Raw genomic sequence first — 23711 nt, forward strand, 5'->3', positions numbered from 1 at the left:
ATGTATGCAAAAAATGTCATGCTTATGTATGATATTGTACTAGCTTTATTCATAGCAATACAAATGTGTGTTGTTTCGATGTATGTTTGTTTCGATGTATGAGCAAGCAACACAGGCTAAAATATCATATTGGAGGTGAAGCAAGGGTTCAGAAGAGTTGACTACTGATAAAATCATGCCTGGCTTCTCCATGAAGGGAGACTCTGAGTTTGAAGGAAAGACACTCGGACACTCTAAGGACACTCAAACACATTCTCAAATACACACACACACACACACACACACACACACACACCACACACACACACACACACACACACACACACACACACACACACACACACACACACACACACACACACACACACACACACACACACCACACACACACACACACACACACACCCACACTGATCGTAGTTACATCTGAAGGTCATTCACAACCTTATACCCTGTACATAAAAACTAACACACACAGACAAAAATACACCCACACCATTCTCCCACAGAAAGGTATAATTTGGACACACACACACTAGCTGTCAGAAAAAAAAGGGAACTTTTTTTGCCCCAGCCATTATGCATCGCTAAGTAATGTGACAGAGCAAAAGAATTAGAGCGAGAGAGAGTGAGCGAGAGAGAGCGAGAGAGAATTATATGATTTGGAAGTAAATAATTTGTTATCCAATGGAGTGGCAAGTTAGAAGACAACAATTTAAGAGAGCGATAGAGAGAGAGCAGGATCTTTCCCAGTAACCATGGATGTCAAACCATCCATTTACTCTACAGATGTAGGATCTTAATTTGAGCCAGTTTGCTACAGCAGGAAAATAGTCCTGCAGCAACAGGAAATGTGAATTAGAATGAATTGATCTTTTTCTAAGAGTTGATGCATTTTTCATAAGGGAAAACTTCAGAAGCCTTTTTAAACCTCCAATACAGTACACATTTTAAACATCCTGCATTGTAGGAAAGTTATGCTGCTACAGGGTGATCAAATTAAGGTCTTACATCTCTATCTTAAGCTAGACTACAAGCGAGAAAAAGGGGAAAGAGGAATGTCGTTTGGAGACTGCTGTCTACTAGTCTCCTCCACCTTTTGTGGCTCCCCGTCAAAGAAGAGAGGAGATAAGACTGACTGAAGATAGAGGCAGGGGTGGCGTTGGTGGCGTGGCTGGTGGCTGGGGCTTCCCATAACTGCAATCTTGTTTGGATGGACAAGAGGAGGGAGGGAGGCGGCGTGGGGTGAGGCAGATGCTGGATGAGGATTCAAGCAAGGGTCACTATACATCTTCAGGCAGGAATGCTTTCCTGAAGGTCATGGTTCATCGGAAACAGAGAGGCAGGGAAAGAAGAGAGCAGAGATATATATGAGCTCAGCGATACAGTACATGCAGTACATTCAATCCACCTAACAAGGAAACAACACCCCTAATACCAACACACTAAAGAGATGTCTCACAGAATGAAAGTCACATAAGAGTAGAAGACAAGATAGTTGAAACATCTAGGTCAGTGCTTCCTAAAGTAGGCACTGGTTGTCTTGCCAACCTGACTTGTTTTTAAGCTGATTTCCATGCTATTGTTGTTGTACAGTATTTACATCCCACTGTCGGACCAGGGGGAAATGTTGGGACATATACTAACTTGTACAATCCCATTACATCAAACACAGACTGCAACACACACACCCATCACTATATCACATTGGCTAGGACCACAATGCAAACACATCAATAGCTACTGTGCAGAAACAGGAATGGGTTGGATCTCTCACAGAGTTAGTGTGGAAAATGTGTTAGCTACTAGTAAGTCAAAACCTAGTTAAAACGCACAAAAACATTGACCTGAGACATGGCTGTAGTATGCTATAGCTTCCCCAAAAAAATCTATGACACACACATTTGGATAGTCCCTTTGTAGATGCTCTACATACTATCTACAGACATTTCAACTAACTATCTACTAACGCTAACCCTATCTCTAACCCTAACTGTAGCTCTTATCGTAACCCTAAACTTAACTGCTTATCCCAATCGTAGATCTAACCTTAACCCTTACCCGTATTCTAAACCTAAACCTAAACCTAAACATAAACCTAACCCTAACCGTAACCTTAGCAAGAGGTTTCTTATCAACAGACAGTTTGTTGATAGTATGACCATGAAAATCCGGACTATCCAAATAAAGCGGGACACAAATTCATCTTGGAACCTAGCCATGTGTCAGGTCAAACAAACACGAGTGCAAACTAACAGACAAACTCTAACTTGAGATGCACTGAGCACACGTAAATGTTCCTTCTCCGTGAATCATGTTAGACAACAGGTTTGTGCAGACACGTTCTGTGTTTGTATCTGAAGTTAGGCTTGAGCCCTACAGGTATTCAGAATCAGAAATGATCAGATCTAAGGCCTGGAAGAGAGATAATCAGGTAGAAAAGAGGTTGAAGGTACTGTAGAAGGGAGAGCAGACCAGACGGGGGAAAGGCAGGACAGGATTGACCATTCTATTGGATGAGATCAGGACATGTGGTTGAGAGTGAGAATGTGTCTCAACAGTCCTTTCCATGTCTCCTGTCCTTCATGACCACTGACACATGAGATCACGTTGATTTAATCTATCGTCCTTTCACATCAGTGGTCATACAGGAAATGAGCCAAGGATAGACTATTATTTTGAGATTGATATTTAAATATGAGGCTCTGTCCTGACAAACAGAATTTGAAGTTCCCATCACCATGGTAATGAGAGAGAGGGATGAACAGCAAGGTTTGGGAAAAAGGAAAAAGGAAGAAGGCCATAAGTGGCCACTCCTTCTTGGCTAACTGGGGTCACATGACCAGCACAAAACACCAATCACAGATTGTTACCAGCGTGAGGGAGGAGGTTGGGCTCCAGCGAACCTTGGGCCTCCAGGACCATGCAGGCCGGTTATAGCTGCCTGGCTCATGGCAATATAAGCACACACACACACACACACACACACACACACACACACACACACACACACACACACACACACACACACACACACACACACATACACACGCACATGCACACACATACCCGCAGGAACACACATTCAACATACACACAAATCAAAAAAGAAGAATAAAAGAAGGGGAAGAGGGGATACTTGTCAGGGTGGTTTTAAAAGAAATGTATGAATCCACTTATACATTACACCGGACATATTTCTGGAATGTGTTTCCATAACATCTATATTTTGTGAAGTTTCTGGGGTTATTCCAGAATGTTGTGGCTTGTTAGGTATAAAAGTATGGACCACCCTGTCAGTGCACATACTATGTACAGCTGAAAGAGAAAGAGAATTGGAGTGGATTTTAAGACTCTCCGGTTTTGCCTCAAGAGCATTGCCTCAAGTAGATGACAGAAAATGAGAGAGAGAGAGAGAGAGAGCGAGAGAGAGAGAAAAGGACAAGCAGTAAAGAGAAAAGAGAAGGAGAATAGCCTAAATCAGGGGACACATTATTATAATTTCACATTGAGAAAGAGTCAGAGTAAAACAATATACAGATGTAGGATCTTAACATGATCACCCTGTTGCAGGATAACTTTCCTGCAAATCAGGACATGTTACACTTATTTGAGGTTTAAAAATGTTTCTGAAGTTTGCAATTTCTACTTAGAAATTTCAGAATTGATTTTTCCTTACAAATGTGTAAAATCCCAGAAAAATGTCCCTTAATTATAATACAGATAATAATTCACATTTCCTGTTGCTGCAGGATTACTTTCCAACTGTAGCAAACCAGCTCAAATTAAGATCCGACATCTGTAGAGGTATCGAGGAAGAGATAGACGTTTAGAGGAGGATGGGTAAGTTAAAACAAAGAGGGGATCTCACTTGGTTCCCTCCTCGGGGCCCCCCTCTGCATCCAGCTTGCCCTCTTCCTCCATCTTCTGCTCGTCAGAAATGAGCTCCTGTTTCTTGTGACGCCGTATACACTTCACCACCACCATGGACAGGATGAGCAGAGCCAGCGCACCGCCGACTGACGCCCCGATCGCCACCGCTATGGTCGAGTCCCGTGGGGGAGGCACTGTGGAGGGGGAGAGGAGGAGGGAAGAGGAGGTGAGATAGTTCTGTAGATAGAGTGTATAGTTGGCAAAGGGCTGATTAAACCACAGTGTGAGGAAACCAAAAAAAGGACAGCAATGGCCTTTTATGTGTGTGTGTGTGTGTGTGTCATCATGCATACATGTGTGTGAGACCAGCATTTGTGAGAGGCAATGATTCTGAGGTGAGCTGGGTTGGCACGCCCATCAATATTTGTATAAAAATGTTTTATTTAACCTTTATTTAACTAGGCAAGTCAGTTAAGAACAAATTCTTATTTACAATGGCCTACCCCCCCGGCCAAACCCTCACGACGCTGGGCCAACTGTGCACCGCCCTATGGGACTCCAGATCACAGCCGGTTGTGATACAGCCTGGGAATGAACCAGGTACTGCAGTGATGCCTCTAGCACTGCAATGCAGTGCCTTAGACCACTGCGCCACTCGGGAAGTAAATAAGTAAAAAGCTGTATAGTGTTGAGTCATCACGTCCTGGGCTGAAGGAAGGTTGAGACCAAGGGAGAACAGAAACACAACCAGATGAGGAACTGAAGGATGGATGGATGGATGGGTGGGTGAGTGAATGGATTGATGAATGGATGAATGGCAAGGCCAGGGTACAATCTTTAATGACATGCTAGCACACAAGGCCAGGGTACAATTTTTAATGACATGCTAGCACACAAGGCCAGGGTACAATTTTTAATGACATGCTAGCACACAAGGCCAGGGATGGGCTGGAAAGGGTGGATGGATGGACCAGTTGACCACAGATTAGTGCTGAGCGATTAGTGCTTTTTGAGGTCGGTTCGGTTTAGGTTTTATTTAAAAAAAATTATCACGGTTTTCGGTTTCAACTTTTTTTGAAACATTAAATACACAATGCTTTATGTGTGTTGAACGCTGTAACAGAATAAAACGGTTAATAAAAGTCCTATGATGGTAGTGACTGCCCATTACGGCTTTTCACTTATTAACCATAATTTATTCACATTACTTTACTTTAATAAAATATGTGTTTGATTTGGTGACTTTATTATTATATTCCAAGTTACCACCTCATCTCTATAGAGCTGCTGCCTATGCGGTCTGACGAAATCACAATGTTAGTAGATCTTCAAAGTACATAAGGCATACTTTTATGACTGCTGAATACCAACTATCAATCACTGAGATCAACTATTTTCAGGCTCGCGAAGAGACTGCTAAGTAACTTGCCCCCTGTCCCTTTTATTGCTCCCTGCCTTTCCCCCTGCCCTTACATTCTGTGACGACAAACATGTTGATGATTCCGTGGCCCTGGATGCGGTCAGGGGGGTTACGGACATAGCAGTTATAGATGCCCTCGTCCGACAGCTGGACATCAGAGAGGGTGATGGACAAGTCGTTCTTTTCCAGGTTACCCACAAACTGCACCCGGTCACTGAACCGGTCTGTCCGCAGGGGCATCATCCCCTTCTTATAGGTCATGAACTGGAGGAGAGAGGAGGAAAAGGGGGATTAGCAGAAAGATAGACAGAAACATTTTTGTTTTTATTGAACCCAGGACTCCCTGGAAAACAGTGGCAATTGTTACTGAGTACAGATGTAGGACCTTAATTTGATCACTCTTTTGTTGCTGAGAATTTTCCTGCACTACAGGAAATGCAGATGAGCTTTGTGTCAAAAGTTTGGACACACCTACTCATTCCAGGGTTTTTCTTTATTGTGACTATTTTCTACTTTGTAGAATAACAGTGAAGACATCAAAACTATGAAATAACACATATGGAATCATGTTGAAAGCAAAAAAGTGTTAAACAAATCAAAATATATTTTACATTTGAGATTCTTCGAAGTAGCCACCTTTTACCTTGATGATAGCGTTGCACACGCTTGGCATTCTCTCAACCAGCTTCATGAGGTAGTCACCTAGAATGCATTTCAATTAACAGGTGTGCCTTGTTAAAAGTACATTTTAATTTTAATGCGTTTGAGCCAATCAACTTTAAAACATGAAGGTGAGTCAATCCAGAAACTTTGAAAGTTTCTTCAAGTGCAGTCGCAAAAACCATCAAGCGCTATGATGAAACTGGTTCTCATGTGGACTGCTACAGGAAAGGAAGACCTCTGCTGCAGAGGATACGTTCATTAGAGTTAACTGCACCTCAGATTGCAGCCCAAATAAATGCTTCACAGAGTAACAGACACATCTCAACATCAACTGTTCAGAGGAGACTGTGTGAATCAGGCCTTCATGGTCGAATTGCTGCAAAGAAACCACTACTAAAGAACACAAATGAGAAGAAGAAACTTGCTTGGGCCAAGAAACACGAGCAATGAACATTAAACCAGTGGAAATCTGTCCTTTGGTCTGATGAGTCCAAATTTTAGATTTTTGGTTCCAAATGCTATGTCTTTGTGAGACGCAGAGTAGGTGAACAGATGACCTCCGCATGTGTGATTCCCACTGTAACGCATGGAGGAGGTGGTGTGATGGTGTGGGGGTGCTTTGCTGGTGACGCTGTCTGTGATTTATTTAGAATTCAAGGCACACTTAACCAGCATGGTTACCACACCATTCTGCAGAGATACGCCATACCATTTGGTTTGCGCTTAGTGGGACTATCATTTGTTTTTCAACAGGACAATTACCCAGCATACCTCCAGGCTGTGTAAGGGCTATATGACTAAGAAGGAGAGTGATGGAGGGATGCATGAGATGACCTGGCCCCCACAATCACCCGACCTCAACCCAATTGAGATGGTTTGGGATGAGTTGGGCCACAGAGTGAAGGAAAAGCAGCTAATAAGTGTTCAACATATGTGGGAACTTCAAGACTGTTGGAAAAGCATTCCAGGTGAAGCTGGATGAGAGAATGCCAAGAGTCTGTAAAGCTGTTATCAAGGTAAAGGGTGGCTACTTTGAAGAATCAAATATATTTTCATTTGTTTAACACTTTTTTTTGTTACTACATTATGTGTTATTTCATAGTTTTGATGTCTTCACTATTATTCTACAATGTCAAAAATAGTAAAAATAAAGAAAAACCCTTGAATGAGTAGGTATGTCCAAACTTTAGACTGGTACTGTCACGGTTGTCGTAAGGATTTGACCAAAATGCAGCGGGAGTGTGTATACTCATCTTCTTTTTATTAGGTAGAAAGAAGGAAAACCAAAACAAAAGTATACAAAAAACCAACGATGATAAACAGTCCTGTAAGGATTACAGCTATACAAGGAACAACTACCCACAAAATCCCATAGAAAAACACCCCTCTTAAATAGGACCTTCAATTAGAAGCAACTAGGAGCAGCTGCTTCCAATTGAAGGTCAACCCAACAAACACCACATAGAAATAGACATACTAGAACTAACATAGTAATAGACTAACAAAAACATAACCCAACAAACCCCGAAACACTCTAAATAAACACCCCTCTTAAAACAGAACATAGCCCAACAAACCCCGAAACACTCTAAACAAACACACCCCTGCCACGTCCTGACCAAACTACAATAACAAATAACCCGTTATACTGGTCAGGACATGACAGGTACTGAATGTACGGTCACTGAAACCTGCACTAACACACAGTTGTATTAACAGTATTGCACTTTTCATGTAAACTACTTTTGTCCAGCTCATAGTCTAACCACTGATCAAGCAACATTATGGACTAAACGTTCAAATCCTGTTGCAGTAGGATTATTTTGCTACGACAATACTGGTCAAATTGAGATCCTACATCTGTAGACTTTCCTGGCTAAATAAATGAAATGAAACACATCGAAATAGTTGGAGAAAGCATGGCATTAAAGAAACAGAAAGAGAAAGGAGAGAGAGTTGACACGGGAAAGGTAAGGAGGATGGAGTATGCAAAAGAAAAAAAAAGATGAATCTTACTGTATATCATGGCAGAGTCAGGGGTATGGTGTCTATTTTAGCCTTACACCTTACCCCTCCTTGACTCAATCTGAGGCTGAGGGTGTCCTAAAATGGACACTGTGCATCGGCCTGACATTGACACAAGACAAGGGCAGACACACGGTCTGGTCTCTCACCATCTCCTCAGTCTCGTTGGTGTTCTCCTGGTAGGTCCAGTTCATGGCAAACTTGTTGACGTCCATCTTGTAGCAGGAGGTGAAGATGCACTGGATCCTCACCATGGTGCCGTTCAGGACGTTGATCTGGTTATGGACCAGGACATCCATACTGGACGCAGGGCAGGCTGGAGGAGGGAGGAAGGAAGGAATGGAGGGGATTGGTCAAGAAACACATAGATGTGCTACACATGGAAGTGTAGGTACTGTCGTTTACTGTTCTACAGGAAGGAGTGAGTTCATTCACAAGAAAGATAATTCTGATTACACACATATGTACGGAGATCATCTAAACAAACTGCTATCTATTTCAAAGGCAATTTTTTCCTGGGTCAGTGAATTCCTCTGTAAAGCAACCACCATCAGCAGAAGGTGACCGTACTATTGGATACTGCTTTAGCAGTAGTGTTATGGACGCTAACTATCCGCACAACCTGGGAGGCATTGCGCAGCACAGAACCGTACTGTAGTAACATCTCGGAGTGACTCACTCCTGCACCGGTTACTCTTAACGCAGCTCTAGACACACCCTGTACAGCACTCCCTCTGCAGTGCCCTGAACCATACTGAAGGAGCTGCATGCGAACGAATGCTTTAGACAGCACTTTGAACAGCCAGAGCGGTTGAAGCGGTGGTTCAGCTGTAGGCACAGAGGAATTCAGCCCGGTAATTCTGCCCCGTAATCATTCCACTCATATTTGTTTTGGTAATCGTTGTTTGCAGATTGGCGTTTACTGCGGCAATGGCTTATCCATGAGTACTGGCTAAAGCGGAAGAAAAAGGACTGACTGAATCTCCTGAATGTGTAACTCATTGAGGCATTAAGGCAGAACTGTGCTGTATACCTGTGCGTGCGTATAGTGTTGTGTCTGCGAACTGCGTATGATGACAATACACAGTATCATCTGGACCTCCTATTTTTGCACACGCTTGTGTTGGAAAGATTTTTCAAATACTGAGGAACACTACTGACTCAACACTGTACACGTCAGCTACTGTAGCGACTGAAATGACTGCAACACTTAACAAAGAGCTGCAGTTGGTTTCAGACAAGGAAGTAGTTAGTCCTAAATGTTTCCAAAACTAAAAGCATTGTATTTCTGACAAATAATTCACTAAACCCTAAACCTCAACTAAATCTTGTAATGAATAATGTGGAAATTGAGCAAGTTGAGGTGACTAAACTATTTATTTATTTATTTCACCTTTATTTAACCAGGTAGGCAAGTTGAAAACAAGTTCTCATTTACAATTGCGACCTGGCCAAGATAAAGCAAAGCAGTTCGACACATACAACAACACAGAGTTACACATGGAGTAAAACAAACATACAGTCAATAATACAGTAGAAAAATAAGTCTGTATACAATGTGAGCAAATGAGGTGAGATACGGGAGGTAAAGGCAAAAAAGGCCATGGTGGCAAAGTAAATACAATATAGCAAGTAAAACACTGGAATGGTAGATTTGTAGTGGAAGAAAGTGCAAAGTAGAAATATAAATAATGGGGTGCAAAGGAGCAAAATAAATAAATAAATAAATAAATACAGTAGGGGAAGAGGTAGTTGTATGGGCTAAATTATAGATGGGCTATGTACAGGTGCAGTGATCTGTGAGCTGCTCTGACAGCTGGTGCTTGAAGCTAGTGAGGGAGATAAGTGTTTCCAGTTTCAGAGATTTTTGTAGTTCGTTCCAGTCATTGGCAGCAGAGAACTGGAAGGAGAGACAGCCAAAGGAGGAATTGGCTTTGGGGGTGACCAGAGAGATATACCTGCTGGAGCGCGTGCTACAGATGGGTGCTGCTATGGTGACCAGTGAGCGGAGATAAGGGGGGACTTTACCTAGCAGGGTTTGTAGATGACCTGGAGCCAGTGGGTTTGGCGACGAGTATGAAGCGAGGGCCAGCCAACGAGAGCGTACAGGTCGCAGTGGTGGGTAGTATATGGGGCTTTGGTGACAATCAGAGGCAGCTGTCTATCATTGTCTCTGATTGGGAATCATACTTAGGCAGCCTGTTTTCCACCTGAGTTTTGTGGGAGGTTATTTTCTGTTTAGTATTCTGTTACCTGACAGAACTGTTGGCTTTTCATTTTGTTACTTTGTTCGAGTGTTTTTTTGATCAATAAAAATCATGAACACTTTCCACGATGCGCTTTGGTCCACTCATTCCGACGAGAGCCGTTACAGAACCTCCCACCAAAAACAGACCAAGCAGCGTGGCCAGGAGAGTTGGACATGGGAGGAAATCCTGGATGGCAAAGGATCCTGGATGTGGGAGGAGATCCAGGCCGGATGGGATCGCCTCCCATGGGAACAAGTGGAAGCAGAGAGGGAGGAGCAGCCACGAGATCGGGAGTCACGGGAACGAGGGAAGCCCGAGAGGCAGCTCCAAACATTTTTTTGGGGGGAGTGGGGCGCACACGGGGAGATTGGCGGAGTCAGGGTTGAGACCTGAGCCAACACCCCGTGCTTACCGTGGGGAGCGTGTGACCAGTCTGGCACCGTGTTATGCGCACCGTATCTCCGATGCGCATTCACAGCCCGGTGCGCTCATTGCCTGCGCCCCGCATTTGCCGGGCTAAAGTGAGCATTCAGCCAGGACGGGTTGTGCCCGCTCAGCGCTCCTGGTCTCCAGTACGCCTCCTCGGTCCAGGATATCCTGCGCCAGCTCTATGCACTGTGTCGCCAGTGCGCCTTCACAGCCCAGTTCGTCCTGTGCCAGCGCCCCGCCCTTGCCGGGCTAAAGTGAGCATCCAGCCAGGACAGGTTGTGCCAGCCCTACGCTCCAGACCTTCAGTGTGCCTCCACGGCCCAGTATATCCTGCGCCAGCTCTACGCACTGTGTCGCCAGTGCGCCTTCACAGCCCAGTTCGTCCTGTGCCAGCGCCCCGCACTTGCCGGGCTAAAGTAAGCATCCAGCCAGAACGGGTTGTGCCAGCCCTACGCTCCAGACCTCCAGTGCGCCTCCACGGCCCAGTATATCCTGTGCCAGCTCCGCACACCCGGTCTCCAGTGCGTCTCCCCAGTCCGGTGAGACCTGTTCCGGCTCCACGTACGAAGCCTCCAGTGATGATCCATGGTCTGAAGTCTCCAGTGATGATCCATGGCACGAAGCCTCCAGTGATGATCCATGGTACTGTCACGCCCTGACCTTAGAGATGTTATTTATTCTCTATGTTTGGCTAGGTCAGGGTGTGACTTGGGTGGGAATATCTATGTTTTCTATTTCTTTGTTTTTGAGCCGAGTGTGGTTCCCAATCAGAGGCAGCTGTCTATCGTTGTCTCTGATTGGGAATCATACTTAGGCAGCCTGTTTTCCACCTGAGTTTTGTGGGAGGTTATTTTCTGTTTAGTATTCTGTTACCTGACAGAACTGTTGGCTTTTCGTTTTGTTACTTTGTTCGAGTGTTTTTTTTTTATCAATAAAAATCATGAACACTTTCCACGCTGCGCTTTGGTCCACTCATTCCGACGAGAGCCGTTACAGCCATAGCCTATTTCCCGCGCCAGTGAGCTTGAGACAGACAGCAGTTTTTATGAAGTTTGGTGAGTTAAGACAATCAGAATGCAGCAGGCCTGGTAAATTACTGTAATTAATACATGCATTAATAGAAATGATTGTAATCAAATGACGGGGGATTAACAATACATTTGTTGGCCTACTGGTGACATACAGTCGTGGCCAAAAGTTTTGAGAATGACATAAATATTAATTTTCACAAAGTTTTCTGCTTCAGTGTCTTTAGAAATTTTTATCAGATGTTACTATGGAATACTGAAGTGTCAAAGGCTTTTATTGACAATTACATGAAGTTGATGCAAAGAGACAATAGTTGCAGTGTTGACCCTTCTTTTCCAAGACGTCTGCAATCCGCCCTGGCATGCTGTCAATTAACTTCTGGGACACATCCTGACTGATGGCAGCCCATTCTTGCATAATCAATGCTTGGAGTTTGTCAGAATTTGTGGGTTTTTGTTTGTCCACTCGCCTCTAAAGGATTGACCACAAGTTCTCAATGGGATTGTGGTCTGGGGAGTTTCCTGGCCATGGACCCAAAATATCGATGTTTTGTTCCCCGAGCCACTTAGTTATGGCAAGGTGCTCCATCATGCTGGAAAAAGGCATTGTTCGTCACCAAACTGTTCCTGGATGGTTGGGAGAAGTTGCTCTCGGAGGATGTGTTGGTACCATTCTTTACTCATGGCTGTGTTCTTAGGCAAAATTGTGAGATAGCCCACTCCCTTGGCTGAGAAGCAACCCCACACATGAATGGTCTCAGGATGCTTTACTGTTGGCATGACACAGGACTGATGGTAGCGCTCACCTTGTCTTTTCCGGAAATGTTTTTTTCCGGATGCCCCAAACAATCGGAAAGGGGATTCATCAGAGAAAATGACTTTACCCCAGTCCTCAGCAGTCCAATCCCTGTGCCTTTTGCAGAATATCAGTCTGTCCCTGATGTTTTTCCTGGAGAGAAGTGGCTTCTTTGCTACCCTTCTTGACACCAGGCCATCCTCCAAAAGTCTTTGCCTCACTGTGCGTGCAGATGCACTCACACCTGCCTGCTGCCATTCCTGAGCAAGCTCTGTACTGGTGGTGCCTCAATCCCGCAGCTGAATCAACTTCAGGAGACGGTCCTGGCACTTGCTGGACATTCTTGGGCACCCTGAGGCCTTCTTCACAACAATTGAACCGCTCTCCTTGAAGTTCTTGATGATCCGATAAATGGTTGATTTAGGTGCAATCTTACTGGCAGCAATATCCTTGCCTGTGAAGCACTTTTTGTGCAAAGCAATGATGATGGCACGTGTTTCCTTGCAGGTAACCATGGTTGACAGAGGAAGAACAATGATTCCAAGGACCACCCTCCTTTTGAAGCTTCCAGTCTGTTATTCGAACTCAATCAGCATGACAGAGTGATCTCCAGCCTTGTCCTCGTCAACTGACATGATGTCAGCTGGTCCTTTTATGACAGGGCTGAAATGTGTCCTGTGTGGCTCAGTTGGTAGAGCATGGTGTTTGCAACGCCAGGGTTGTGGGTTCGATTCCCACGGGGGACCAGTATGGGGAAGAAAAAAAAATTATGAAATGTATTCACTACTGTAAGTCGCTCTGGATAAGAGCGTCTACTAAATGACTAAAATCTAAATCAGTGGACATGTTTTTGGGGGATTCAGTTCATTTGCATGGAAAAGAGGGACTTTGCAATTAATTGCAATTCATCTGATCACTCTTCATAACATTCTGGAGTATATGCAAATTGCCATCATACAAACTGAGGCAGCAGACTTTGTGAAATGTTTTATTTGTGTCATTCTCAAAACTTTTGGCCACGCCTGTACAGTATGTCATGGGAAGTTGATAAAAAAAAAAAAAATCAAAGGGCAAACAATTCACACAATGTATCAATGAATGCGCAAGAGACAACTGAGCGCATTCTGGAGAGAGACGTCTCCAGAATGTTGCAACATTTTAAGTTTTTCTCAAGACACATTATCTTCACATATTTTAGATGCTTTTCACTGACTGCCACAACTCAATCAGCTAGACCTATTGACACACCCACTACCCAAATTGCAGGCTTCCCAAATAGTCATACACACTTGTCATTTAACATTTACATTTTAGTCATTTAGCAGACACTCTTATCCAGAGCAACTTACAGTAGTGAATGCATACATTTCATGCATATTTTTTTTTTTTTTTTTTGTACTGGCCCCCCATGGGAATTGAACCCACAACCCTGGCATTGCACACACCATGCTGGCATTGCAAACACCATGCTCTACCAACTGAGCCACAGGGAACAGTAAAGCAATCCACAGTTATTTTTATTAAAGAAGCTAATGATCCTCTGTGGCTAAGTCATGCTCTCTGGTGAAGTACTTTGAATGCTTTCATTTAGACAGGAGTAAATATGTAATTTTGGCAAACATACATTTTATTTAAAGGGAAGCCATTATCCTAACAGTGCACTGTGCACCAGCCAAACATTCCTTTCCATTTCTCAAGAGGCTGAAACCAGAGATTAGTATATAATGACAAGATGCTCATGTCTCCGCCCTAACCATGGGAGTCGTTGTCCCAAAGGCGGGAAGGCAGGCGGCAAGCTTAGGTCTGCATATTATGCGCACAGAAACACATTTGGCTTACTCTGGACAGATTTTGGCGAGAGTGAGCCCGCTCGCTTCACCTCTTCCTCACTGCTGAAACTCCACCGGATAAAGCATCCGAATGAGCGAAACAGCGCCCCTCTGTCTCACTATATGTAGCCCATGTATCTGATGCTGTCTGGACCAAAAGAGTATGGCATGTCATACAATTTCTTTCCAGACAGCATCAGATACATGGTCTACACATACTGAGACAGAGTGGCAGTGTTTTGTTCGCTCGGATGCTTTATCTGAAATTGATGCATTTTTCTGTCAGCGCACGTCTCGGTCAAATAAATGATCAATATTTCAATGTTTTATTTGGACGGGCAAGGAGGATGGGTCATGCCCCCTAAGACCCGCCCATAACGACGGCCCTGTGTGTGTGTTCTGTGAGTGCCTCAGTGGGATGTGTGTGTGTATTGGTCTGAGTGTGGCTGTTAGTGAGTACAAGCACGTGCATGATGGCCGGCGTGGGACGGGTGTGTTTGCTCGGCTCTGCACCAGTCTGCCAACTTTTGTGTTACTGGACAAGTTCCCCCTGCTGCTGCAATCACTCTTCATCGTACCGGGTCTCTGCAGCAGCTAGACCCTCTAATCACACCCTCCTATCTCGCTCTCTATTTCTCTCTCTCCCTCTCTTTCTCTATCGTTCTCTCTCTCGTTCTCTCTCTCGTTCTCTCTCTCTCTGTTTGTGTCCTGTAGTGGTGCAGTTTGAGTCTTTCGGATCACTCACTTCCTCCCTCTCCTCTCTCCCTCCCTCCCCTCCCTTCCTCTCTCTGAATCAGGTGTCATCTGGAAGTACTGCAGTACAGCACCTGCTTAGAGCGGAGGGAGGGAGGAAGGGAGGGACAAATAGGCTGACATCCCACATTAAACATACAAGCATGACGCATCCCCCTCACACACACATATGTGCTCACATATAGACCTATAGCTACACATTGGCAAACATATGCACACCCTGTACGTCACACACACACACACGCACACACGCACGCACGCACGCACGCACGCACACAACACGTGTACTTGCAGAGTCAGCACTCAGCCATATGCACTATTCTTTACTGATGCTATGTCAATGTCTTCCCAGCCCATGCCTATTCCCATTTACATATGTAGGATCTTAATTTGAGCTAGTTGGCTACAGCAGAAAAATTATCCTGCAGCAACAGAAAAATCAAGACCAACATTTTAAAGTGGAAATTACAAACTTTAGAAGCTTTTTTAAACCTTGAATACATTTCAAGTTCGTATTTCCTGACGTGCAGGAAATTCTCAGCAACAAAAGAGTGATCAAATGAAGATCCTACATCTGTACTGTATCTAGTGCATCTGTAGGGTGAGTATATTCCCACACTGAGGAGGGGGTTACTTTACAGTATGTCTATCACATCCTTTAATAAACATACACAATCAGCTAATCCCATTCACACTTAATCAGCTGAAATGTCTTAATGACAATCAATGTCTACATCTCCAATGTAATGGGAAGCAAAAGAGACTAACTAACCTAACCTGAGTAGCATCTGGTTCTGCAGGGGGAGTCCAATGAAAGTCCCCTCTATCTTTTGTGCAAAAGGCTTCGGTTTGGATTGTTACATCACGTCAGTAGCGACCACATGCATGATGAGTCAATGTTTATCATACAAGAACATTGCCTTGAGCTACTTTTTACCCACTTCTACACTGCTGAAGGTACTGTAACCTCTGGTAATTTGCGAAAAAGAGTCAAACTCTATCTTGAACAAGTGTACATGTATGCTATCTGTACATGTTACTGGGAGTTAAGAATATGTCTGACGCTAACATCATTGCCTATAAACACATTTACTGAACAATAGTAGTACAATATGTGTAGCATTTTGAGAGAGATTCTCTCATCCTGTAAGGCAAGGATGTAAAGGGTTTTAAACACCCATATGAGCCAATGCTTTTGCTGCACCACTCGATCCGCTATTACAAGGCAGGAAATACTGCAGTGTGCCGCCCTCTCCCTCCCTCCGTCCTTCTTCACTCTCCCTTACTCTCCTCTCCCTCCCTCCCTCAGCACACCCCATATCTCCCTCCTCCTTTCTCTGTCTTTCAGCTTTTTTTTCTGAGGCTCAAGGTCATTGTAAAAAAGAAGGTAAAGACTAGGGTTGTGGCGGTCACAACATTTTGTCAGCCGGTGATGGTCAAGTAAATAACTGTCGGTCTTAATGTCATTTTTAGTTAATTAACATAAACACAATGAGCATTTCTTTTTTTATTTAACCTTTATTTAACTAGGCAAGTCAGTTAAGAACAAATTGTTATTTACAATGACAGCATACCCCTGCCAAACCTGGACAGCGCTGGGCCAATTGTGAGCCACCCTATGGGACTGCCAATCACGACCGGATGTGACACAGCCTGGATCTCCTGGCTTCCACACAGCCTGCAAGTCAATGATGCAGACCTTTGGAACATCTACATTTAAAAAATTCAAAAGAATCCATGTAATATAGCTTACACCTTCACAATGATATGAAGAAAATGTATTTCAGAAGAACAGAATAGCATACTCGATGTTGCCCTTATGTTAGATCCTGATCTGGCTATGCCAAAATGGCTGTGGAGTACACCAGTTACAGTGAGGGAAAGAAGTATTTGATCCCCTGCTGATTTTGAACATTTGCCCACTGACAAAGAAATGATCAGTCTCTAATTTTAATGGTAGGTTTATATGAACAGTGAGACAGAATAACAATTAAAAAAATCCAGAAAAACGCATGTCAAAAATGTTATAAAATGATTTGCATTTTAATGAGGGGAATAAGTATTTGACCCCTCTGCAAAACATGACTTAGTACTTGGTGGCAAGACCCTTGTTGGCAATCACAGAGGTCTGACGTTTCTTGTAGTTGGCAACCAGGTTTGCACACATCTCAAGAGGGATTTTGTCCCACTCCTCTTTGCAGATCTTCATTAAGTCATTAAGGTTTCGAGGCTGACGTTTGGCAACTCGAACCTTCAGCTCCCTTCACAGATTTTCTATGGGATTAAGGTCTGGAGACTGGCTAGGCCACTCCAGGACCTTAATGTGCTTCTTCTTGAGCCACTCCTTTGTTGCCTTGGCCGTGTGTTTTGGGTCATTGTCATGCTGGAATACCCATCCACGACCCATTTTCAATGCCCTGGCTGAGGGAAGGAGGTTCTCACCCAAGATTTGACGGTACATGGCCCCGTCCATCGTCCCTTTGATGCTGTGAAGTTGTCCTGTCCCCTTAGCAGAAAAACACCCCCAAAGCATAATGTTTCCACCTCCATATTTGACAGTGGGGATGGTGTTCTTGGGGTCATAGGCAGCATTCCTCCTCCTCCAAACACAGCGAGTTGAGTTTATGCCAAAGAGCTCCATTTTGGTCTCATCTGACCACAACACTTTCACACAGTTGTCCTCTGAATCATTCAGATGTTCATTGGCAAACTTCAGACGGGCATGTATATGTGCTTTCTTGAGCAGGGGGACCTTGCGGGCGCTGCAGGATTTCAGTCCTTCACGGCGTAGTGTGTTACCAATTGTTTTCTTGGTGACTATGGTCCCAGCTGCCTTGAGATCATTGACAAGATCCTCCCGTGTGGTTCTGGACTGATTCCTCACTGTTCTCATGATCATTGCAACTCCACGAGGTGAGATCTTGCATGGAGCCCCAGGCCGAGGGAGATTGACAGTTCTTTTGTGTTTCTTCCATTTGCGAATAATCGCACTAACTGTTGTCACCTTCTCACCAAGCTGCTTGGCGAAGGTCTTGTAGACCATTCCAGCCTTGTGTAGGTCTACAATCTTGTCCCTGACATTCTTGGAGAGCTCTTTGGTCTTGGCCATGGTGGAGAGTTTGGAATCTGATTGATTGATTGCTTCTGTGGACAGGTGTCTTTTATACAGGTAACAAACTGAGATTAGGAGCACTCCCTTTAAGAGTGTGCTCCTAATCTCAGTTTGTTACCTGTATAAAAGACACCTGTCCACAGAAGCAATCAATCAATCAGATTCCAAACTCTCCACCATGGCCAAGACCAAAGAGCTCTCCAAGAATGTCAGGGACAAGATTGTAGACCTACACAAGGCTGGAATATTGTTCTAATTCTAGACATTCAGTTACATACAGTTGAAGTTGGAAGTTTACATACACTTTAGGTTGGAGTCATTAAAACACATTTTTCAACCACTTTTTGTTAACAAACTGTAGTTTTGGCAAGTCGGTTAGGACATCTACTTTGTGCATGACACAAGTCATTTTTCCAAAAATTGTTTACAGACAGATTATTTCACTTAAAATTCCCCGTATCACAATTCCAGTGGGTCATAAATTTACATACACTAAGTTGACTGTGCCTTTAAATAGCTTTGAAAATTCCAGAAAATGATGCCATGGCTTTAGAAGCTTCTGATAGGCTAATTGACATTATTTGAGTCAATTGGAGGTGTACCTGTGGATGTATTTCAAGGCCTACCTTCAAACTCAGTGCCTCTTTGTTTGACATCATGGGAAAATCAAAAGAAATCAGTCAAGACCTCAGAAAAAAATTGTAGACCTCCTCAAGTCTGGTTCAACCTTGGGAGCAATTTCCAAACGCCTGAAGGTACCACGTTCATCTGCACAAACAATAGTACGCAAGTATAAACACCATGGGACCACGCAGCCGTCATACGGCTCAGGAAGGAGACGCATTCTGTCTCCTAGAGATGAATGTACTTTGGTGCGAAAAGTGCAAATCAATCCCAGAACAACAGCAAAGGACCTTGTGAAGATGCTGAAGGAAACAGGTACAAAAGTATCTATATCCACAGTAAAACGAGTCCTATATCAAAATAACCTGAAAGGCCGCTCAGCAAGGAAGAAGCCACTGCTACAAAACTGCCATAAAAAAGCCAGACTACGGTTTGCAACTGCACATGTGGACAAATATCATACTTTTTGGAGAAATGTCCTCTGGTCTGATGAAACAAAAATAGAACTGTTTGGCCATAATGACCATCGTTATGTTTGGAGAAAAAAGGGGGATGCTTGCAAGGCGAAGAACACCATCCCAACCGTGGGGTGGCAGCATCATGTTGTGAGGGTGCTTTGCTGCAGGAGGGTCTTGTGCACTTCACAAAATAGACGCATCATGAGGAAGGAAAATTATGTGGATGTATTGAAGCAACATCTCAAGACATCAGTCAGGAAGGTAAAGCTTGTTCGCAAATGGGTCTTCAAATGGACAACGACCCCAAGCATACTTCCAAATTTGTGGCAAAATGGCTTAAGGACAAGAAAGTCAAGGTATTGGAGTGGCCATCACAAAGCCCTGACCTCAATCCTATAGAAAATGTGTGGGCAGAACTGAAAAAGTGTGTGTGAGCAAGGAGGCCTACAAACCTGACTCAGTTACACCAGCTCTGTCAGGAGGAAGGGGCCAAAATTCACCCAACTTATTGTGGGAAGCTTGTGGAAGGCTACCCAAAACGTTTGACCCAAGTTAAACAATTTAAAGGCAATGCTACCAAATACTAATTGAGTGTATGTAAACTTCTGACCCACTGGGAATGTGATGAAAGAAATACAAGCTGAAATAAATAATTACCTCAACTATTATTCTGACATTTCACATTCTTAAAATAAAGTGGTGATCCTAACTGACCTAAGACAGGGAATTTTTACTAGGATTAAATGTCAGGAATTGTGAAAAACTCAGTTTAAATGTATTTGGCTAAGGTGTATGTAAACTTCTGACTTCAACTGTAGCCTTATTTAAATATTTGACCATGTAAGGTAATGGGGCGTTAGGTCTAACATGGCTGACATATCATTTTTAAGTGTCATGTAAATGAATCATAATACAGAAACCTCAAGTCTCTAGACACATGGCTCTGGTTTGGACCAGAAGCTGTTGTCTCCTCTCTACCAGTGGCATAGATGTCATCTCACCCCCATGTCGATTCCCTTTATCACCCTGTAGGTGGGTGATTACAGACCAGGACGGTTCATACCCGGGTTGCCTGCTGACAGGGCAGGTGTTGACTGGCTGAGGGATAGGCCGACCCAGGTGGTTGATGGACAGGTCTTCCCATAGACCTTGACCGCCTGTAACCTCTGGGCCCATTAGCGGCCCAGTGATCCATAGCCTTGAATAAAGGTGAGGCCAATGTCCATGGTCCTGCGTGTGTTCAGTGTGAGTGTGTGTGTGTGTGTGTGTGTGTGTTTGTTTTGCTGTGGGCAGTGGCTCAGCATACTCAATGACTAGTGGGTTCAATAGGGGAAGGATAATGTAGTATAATACCTTACTGAGGAACCTTAATATGGTGGTCAAAATGTTATTACGTTTGGCTATATGGAGGTAAGTGTTCAAGACTGGTCAAATATACTGGATCTCTGTCTGATGACTGAGGTATGTATCTTTGATATGACACAGGGCACATTATTAGGTGAACCTGCTGACAGGCAAGGTCATTATGCAGGCTATGGGATTACAGACTACACACAGTAGCCTTTACCTTACAGCTCAATCTGAACATGTACACTACAGTATCCCTTCCATGAGGAAGCAGCTACTCCTCCTCTCTACTTCCTCACATTCAGAAGGAGCAGCCTGATTACACCATCCGGAGAATGAGAATTGATGATCTATCCCATGAAATCATTGCTGCCAGCTCTGAGCTTAACTGCTACACAGTGGCGGTGCTAGACCATTTCAACTGGGGGGGCCAAGCTGGGGCCAGTTGTACTGTTAGAGGGGCCAGTTACATTAGATGTTATTGTTGTCATATCGTTTTGCATGTGGTACGATACTGTTGTGTTCCGCCTAAAGCCGTCCCTCTAGAAAATGTGTGGGTTAAATTAGTGTTCCGCGTTGCCACTGTCTAATTTAATTTTTAAAAATTATTTCACCTTTATTTAACCAGATAGGCAAGTTGAGAACAAGTTCTCATTTACAATTGCGACCTGGCCAAGATAAAGCAAAGCAGTTCGACACATACAACAACACAGAGTTACACATGGAGTAAAACAAACATACAGTCAATAATACAGTAGAAAAATAAGTCTATATAGAATGTAAGCAAATGAGGTGAGATAAGGGAGGTAAAGGCAAAAAAGGCCATGGTGGCAAAGTAAATACAATATAGCAAGTAAAACACTGGAATGGTAGATTTGTAGTGGAAGAAAGTGCAAAGTAGAAATAGAAATAATGGGGTGCAAAGGAGCAAAATAAATAAATAAATACAGTAGGGGTAGGGGTTGTTGTTTGGGCTAAATTATATATGGGCTATGTACAGGTGCAGTGATCTGTGAGCTGCTCTGACAGCTGGTGCTTAAAGCTAGTGAGGGATGTAACGGATGTAAAAAAAAGAACGAGAGCAAAAATGTGTCATGTAAAAATTATTTCATACTCCACATTTAGGGAGGCCACAAGGGGGTCCAAAATTGTTGTCATGGGGGCACTGCCCCCCCAGAACCGCTAGTGCTGCTGCATAGCCACTAGTCTACAGACTGCAGTGCGGGCTATACAGTGGCAGTGGATGTGGATTAGCCTGCCCCCTTGTGGATGAAATATAAAAGTATACTCAAAGATCCCGATACCAAATGGACATCACAAATACTGTTGGTTGTTAGTCAGCACCCGGTAGTCACGAGTGTAGCCTAGTCCTCTATATCAATACTAGTCCTCTATATCATCCATACTGATGTTAAATAGCATTTTTGAGCTCCTAAAAGTCTACTATTACCAACTGCTCCTTGAAATAGTATGAGAGGATGTATGTGAGCTTGCCAGCATTGCCTATTAGACATCATCCCTGTTGGTCTATAAAGTAGACCGTCTGCGTGGCACTGTCTCCCTCTAGTGTAAACGTCTAGGAGGTGCAGCATCATGACAATACGTGATTGTTCTAAAATGGTGAAGGTTTCAGAGGCTGGTGTGGTATTAGTCATCTCTTCTGCTGCAGACTGACGGTGACCAGACAGTGTGAACCAGGCGTCATCACAACAGTTTGAAAGTGATAGGCTATAGACACTGCATAGCAATGTTTTTTTCCCCAATATATATTTTCTACATTTTTAACCTACCTTTTATTTGTAATATCCCACAACACTACGATAACACAGATATGAACAGACATATGTGGAAAATACAGGTTTAAGCTACTGTATAGGCTTAATGGTGTCATGGCATCAAAATCACAGATCGGGAAATTCATCTCATGAGCCGTCATTACGCACCAGTAGCCTGTTGCCAAGCAGGCCTTTGCTGAGCACAAAACAGCACTCTCACTATCCATCTTTATCTGAGTGTTCTTTGGGATACGAATAATGAAGTGTAGGCTATGTGAATAAACAGGAAATATAGCCTACACTAGTGAGGCAATGTGAATAGATAAGTGTATCCACCCAGATGCGCTAAACTCAGCATAGTTTGGCTTCGTCATAGCCAGCCGACCGCGGCAAAGCAAGCTGCCAGTCACGCTTTCGACCCGCTATTGTGAGAAAACAAATACTATGCGATGTTGCTAGCGATGCGTCTCTAGTGCAGAGACGATGGAGATACGCGGTGTCCGTGCGTCAGCGTCCATCCACTCCACTCCGTACCTGCATCAGTAGAGAGAGCATCACTGGACCTGCTTGAGCCCTGATACTTAAGCGACTTGTTCCACATTCTGAATAAGCTATAGGTAGAGAGCGGGCCAATAATAAATCCCCACGTTGTTTCGGTTTAGATCAGGCGTTGGGACGCTGGAATTATGCTTTTTGTGATTCACCGCGCTTTATCTCTGGATTAAAAACAACCGCACATCGTTTAGCCAACTGTTTTGGTTCCTTGACTGAGTCTGTTGACATAGCCTAAAGTGTTAGGCTTAGAGGTGATGAAGTTGGCAATTTCCAGTGATGGCAAGCGGCGTTTTTCGTGGGCCACCAGTCTATTAACTAGGTAGCCTACAATAATCATACACAGCATTTCAGGAATATCTTAATTTTGCTCATTTACAAACCACACACACACACACACACACACACACACACTTACACAACGCGCGAGAAAACGGTGCACATTTGATCCAATATAGTAAAATTGCGGCTCTGTCACTCATCTTTCAAAATTACGATCCGCTGTTACATGAGACGTTTCCGTTATAGCCTACTTACCCAAAATATAAACCACCAATCCCACGATGCTCAAATTGGTAGCAGGCATCCACGTCTTATTTCGCTTTTGTAATGTAAAATGCATTGTATCTCCTTGTAGTAAAACGTCACGCTATATGATTAAAATACAAATATCGTCAAATCTTCTGTTTTACTTTTAAAAAAGCTTAAAATATGTGTTATTTTTTCAGTGCTATGATATGGCTGGCAGTGACTGTAGCTGTAGAAATAGTTGGTTATA

The 23711-nt window shown here is 43.7% G+C and overlaps 1 protein-coding gene across 3 annotated transcripts; it reads right to left on the minus strand.

Moving 5' to 3' along the window:
- Nucleotides 1-386: 386 nt before the first annotated feature.
- scn2b (sodium channel, voltage-gated, type II, beta) lies at nucleotides 387-23711 on the minus strand. 3 transcript variants are annotated; one of them, XR_006760961.2, is made up of 6 exons: nucleotides 23471-23711; nucleotides 8131-8297; nucleotides 5347-5557; nucleotides 3872-4067; nucleotides 2874-2944; nucleotides 387-1311 (listed from the first exon to the last, which is right to left on the minus strand). XR_006760961.2 is itself a non-coding variant. In XM_045703570.2 (5 exons), the coding sequence occupies exons 1-5, from the start codon at nucleotides 23553-23555 to the stop codon at nucleotides 1284-1286; spliced, it is 687 nt and encodes a 228-aa protein (XP_045559526.2). In that variant the 5' UTR covers nucleotides 23556-23711; the 3' UTR covers nucleotides 387-1283. The 3 variants fall into 3 exon arrangements, 2 of the variants coding, with proteins under 2 accessions (XP_045559526.2, XP_082822612.1); XM_045703570.2 differs by lacking the exon at nucleotides 2874-2944; XM_082966486.1 differs by lacking the exons at nucleotides 387-1311; nucleotides 2874-2944 and having other exon boundaries at nucleotides 3868-4067.

This window comes from Salmo salar, chromosome 20 (assembly GCF_965601325.2).
Source record: "Salmo salar chromosome 20, fSalSal1, whole genome shotgun sequence".
NCBI lineage: Eukaryota > Metazoa > Chordata > Actinopteri > Salmoniformes > Salmonidae > Salmo > Salmo salar.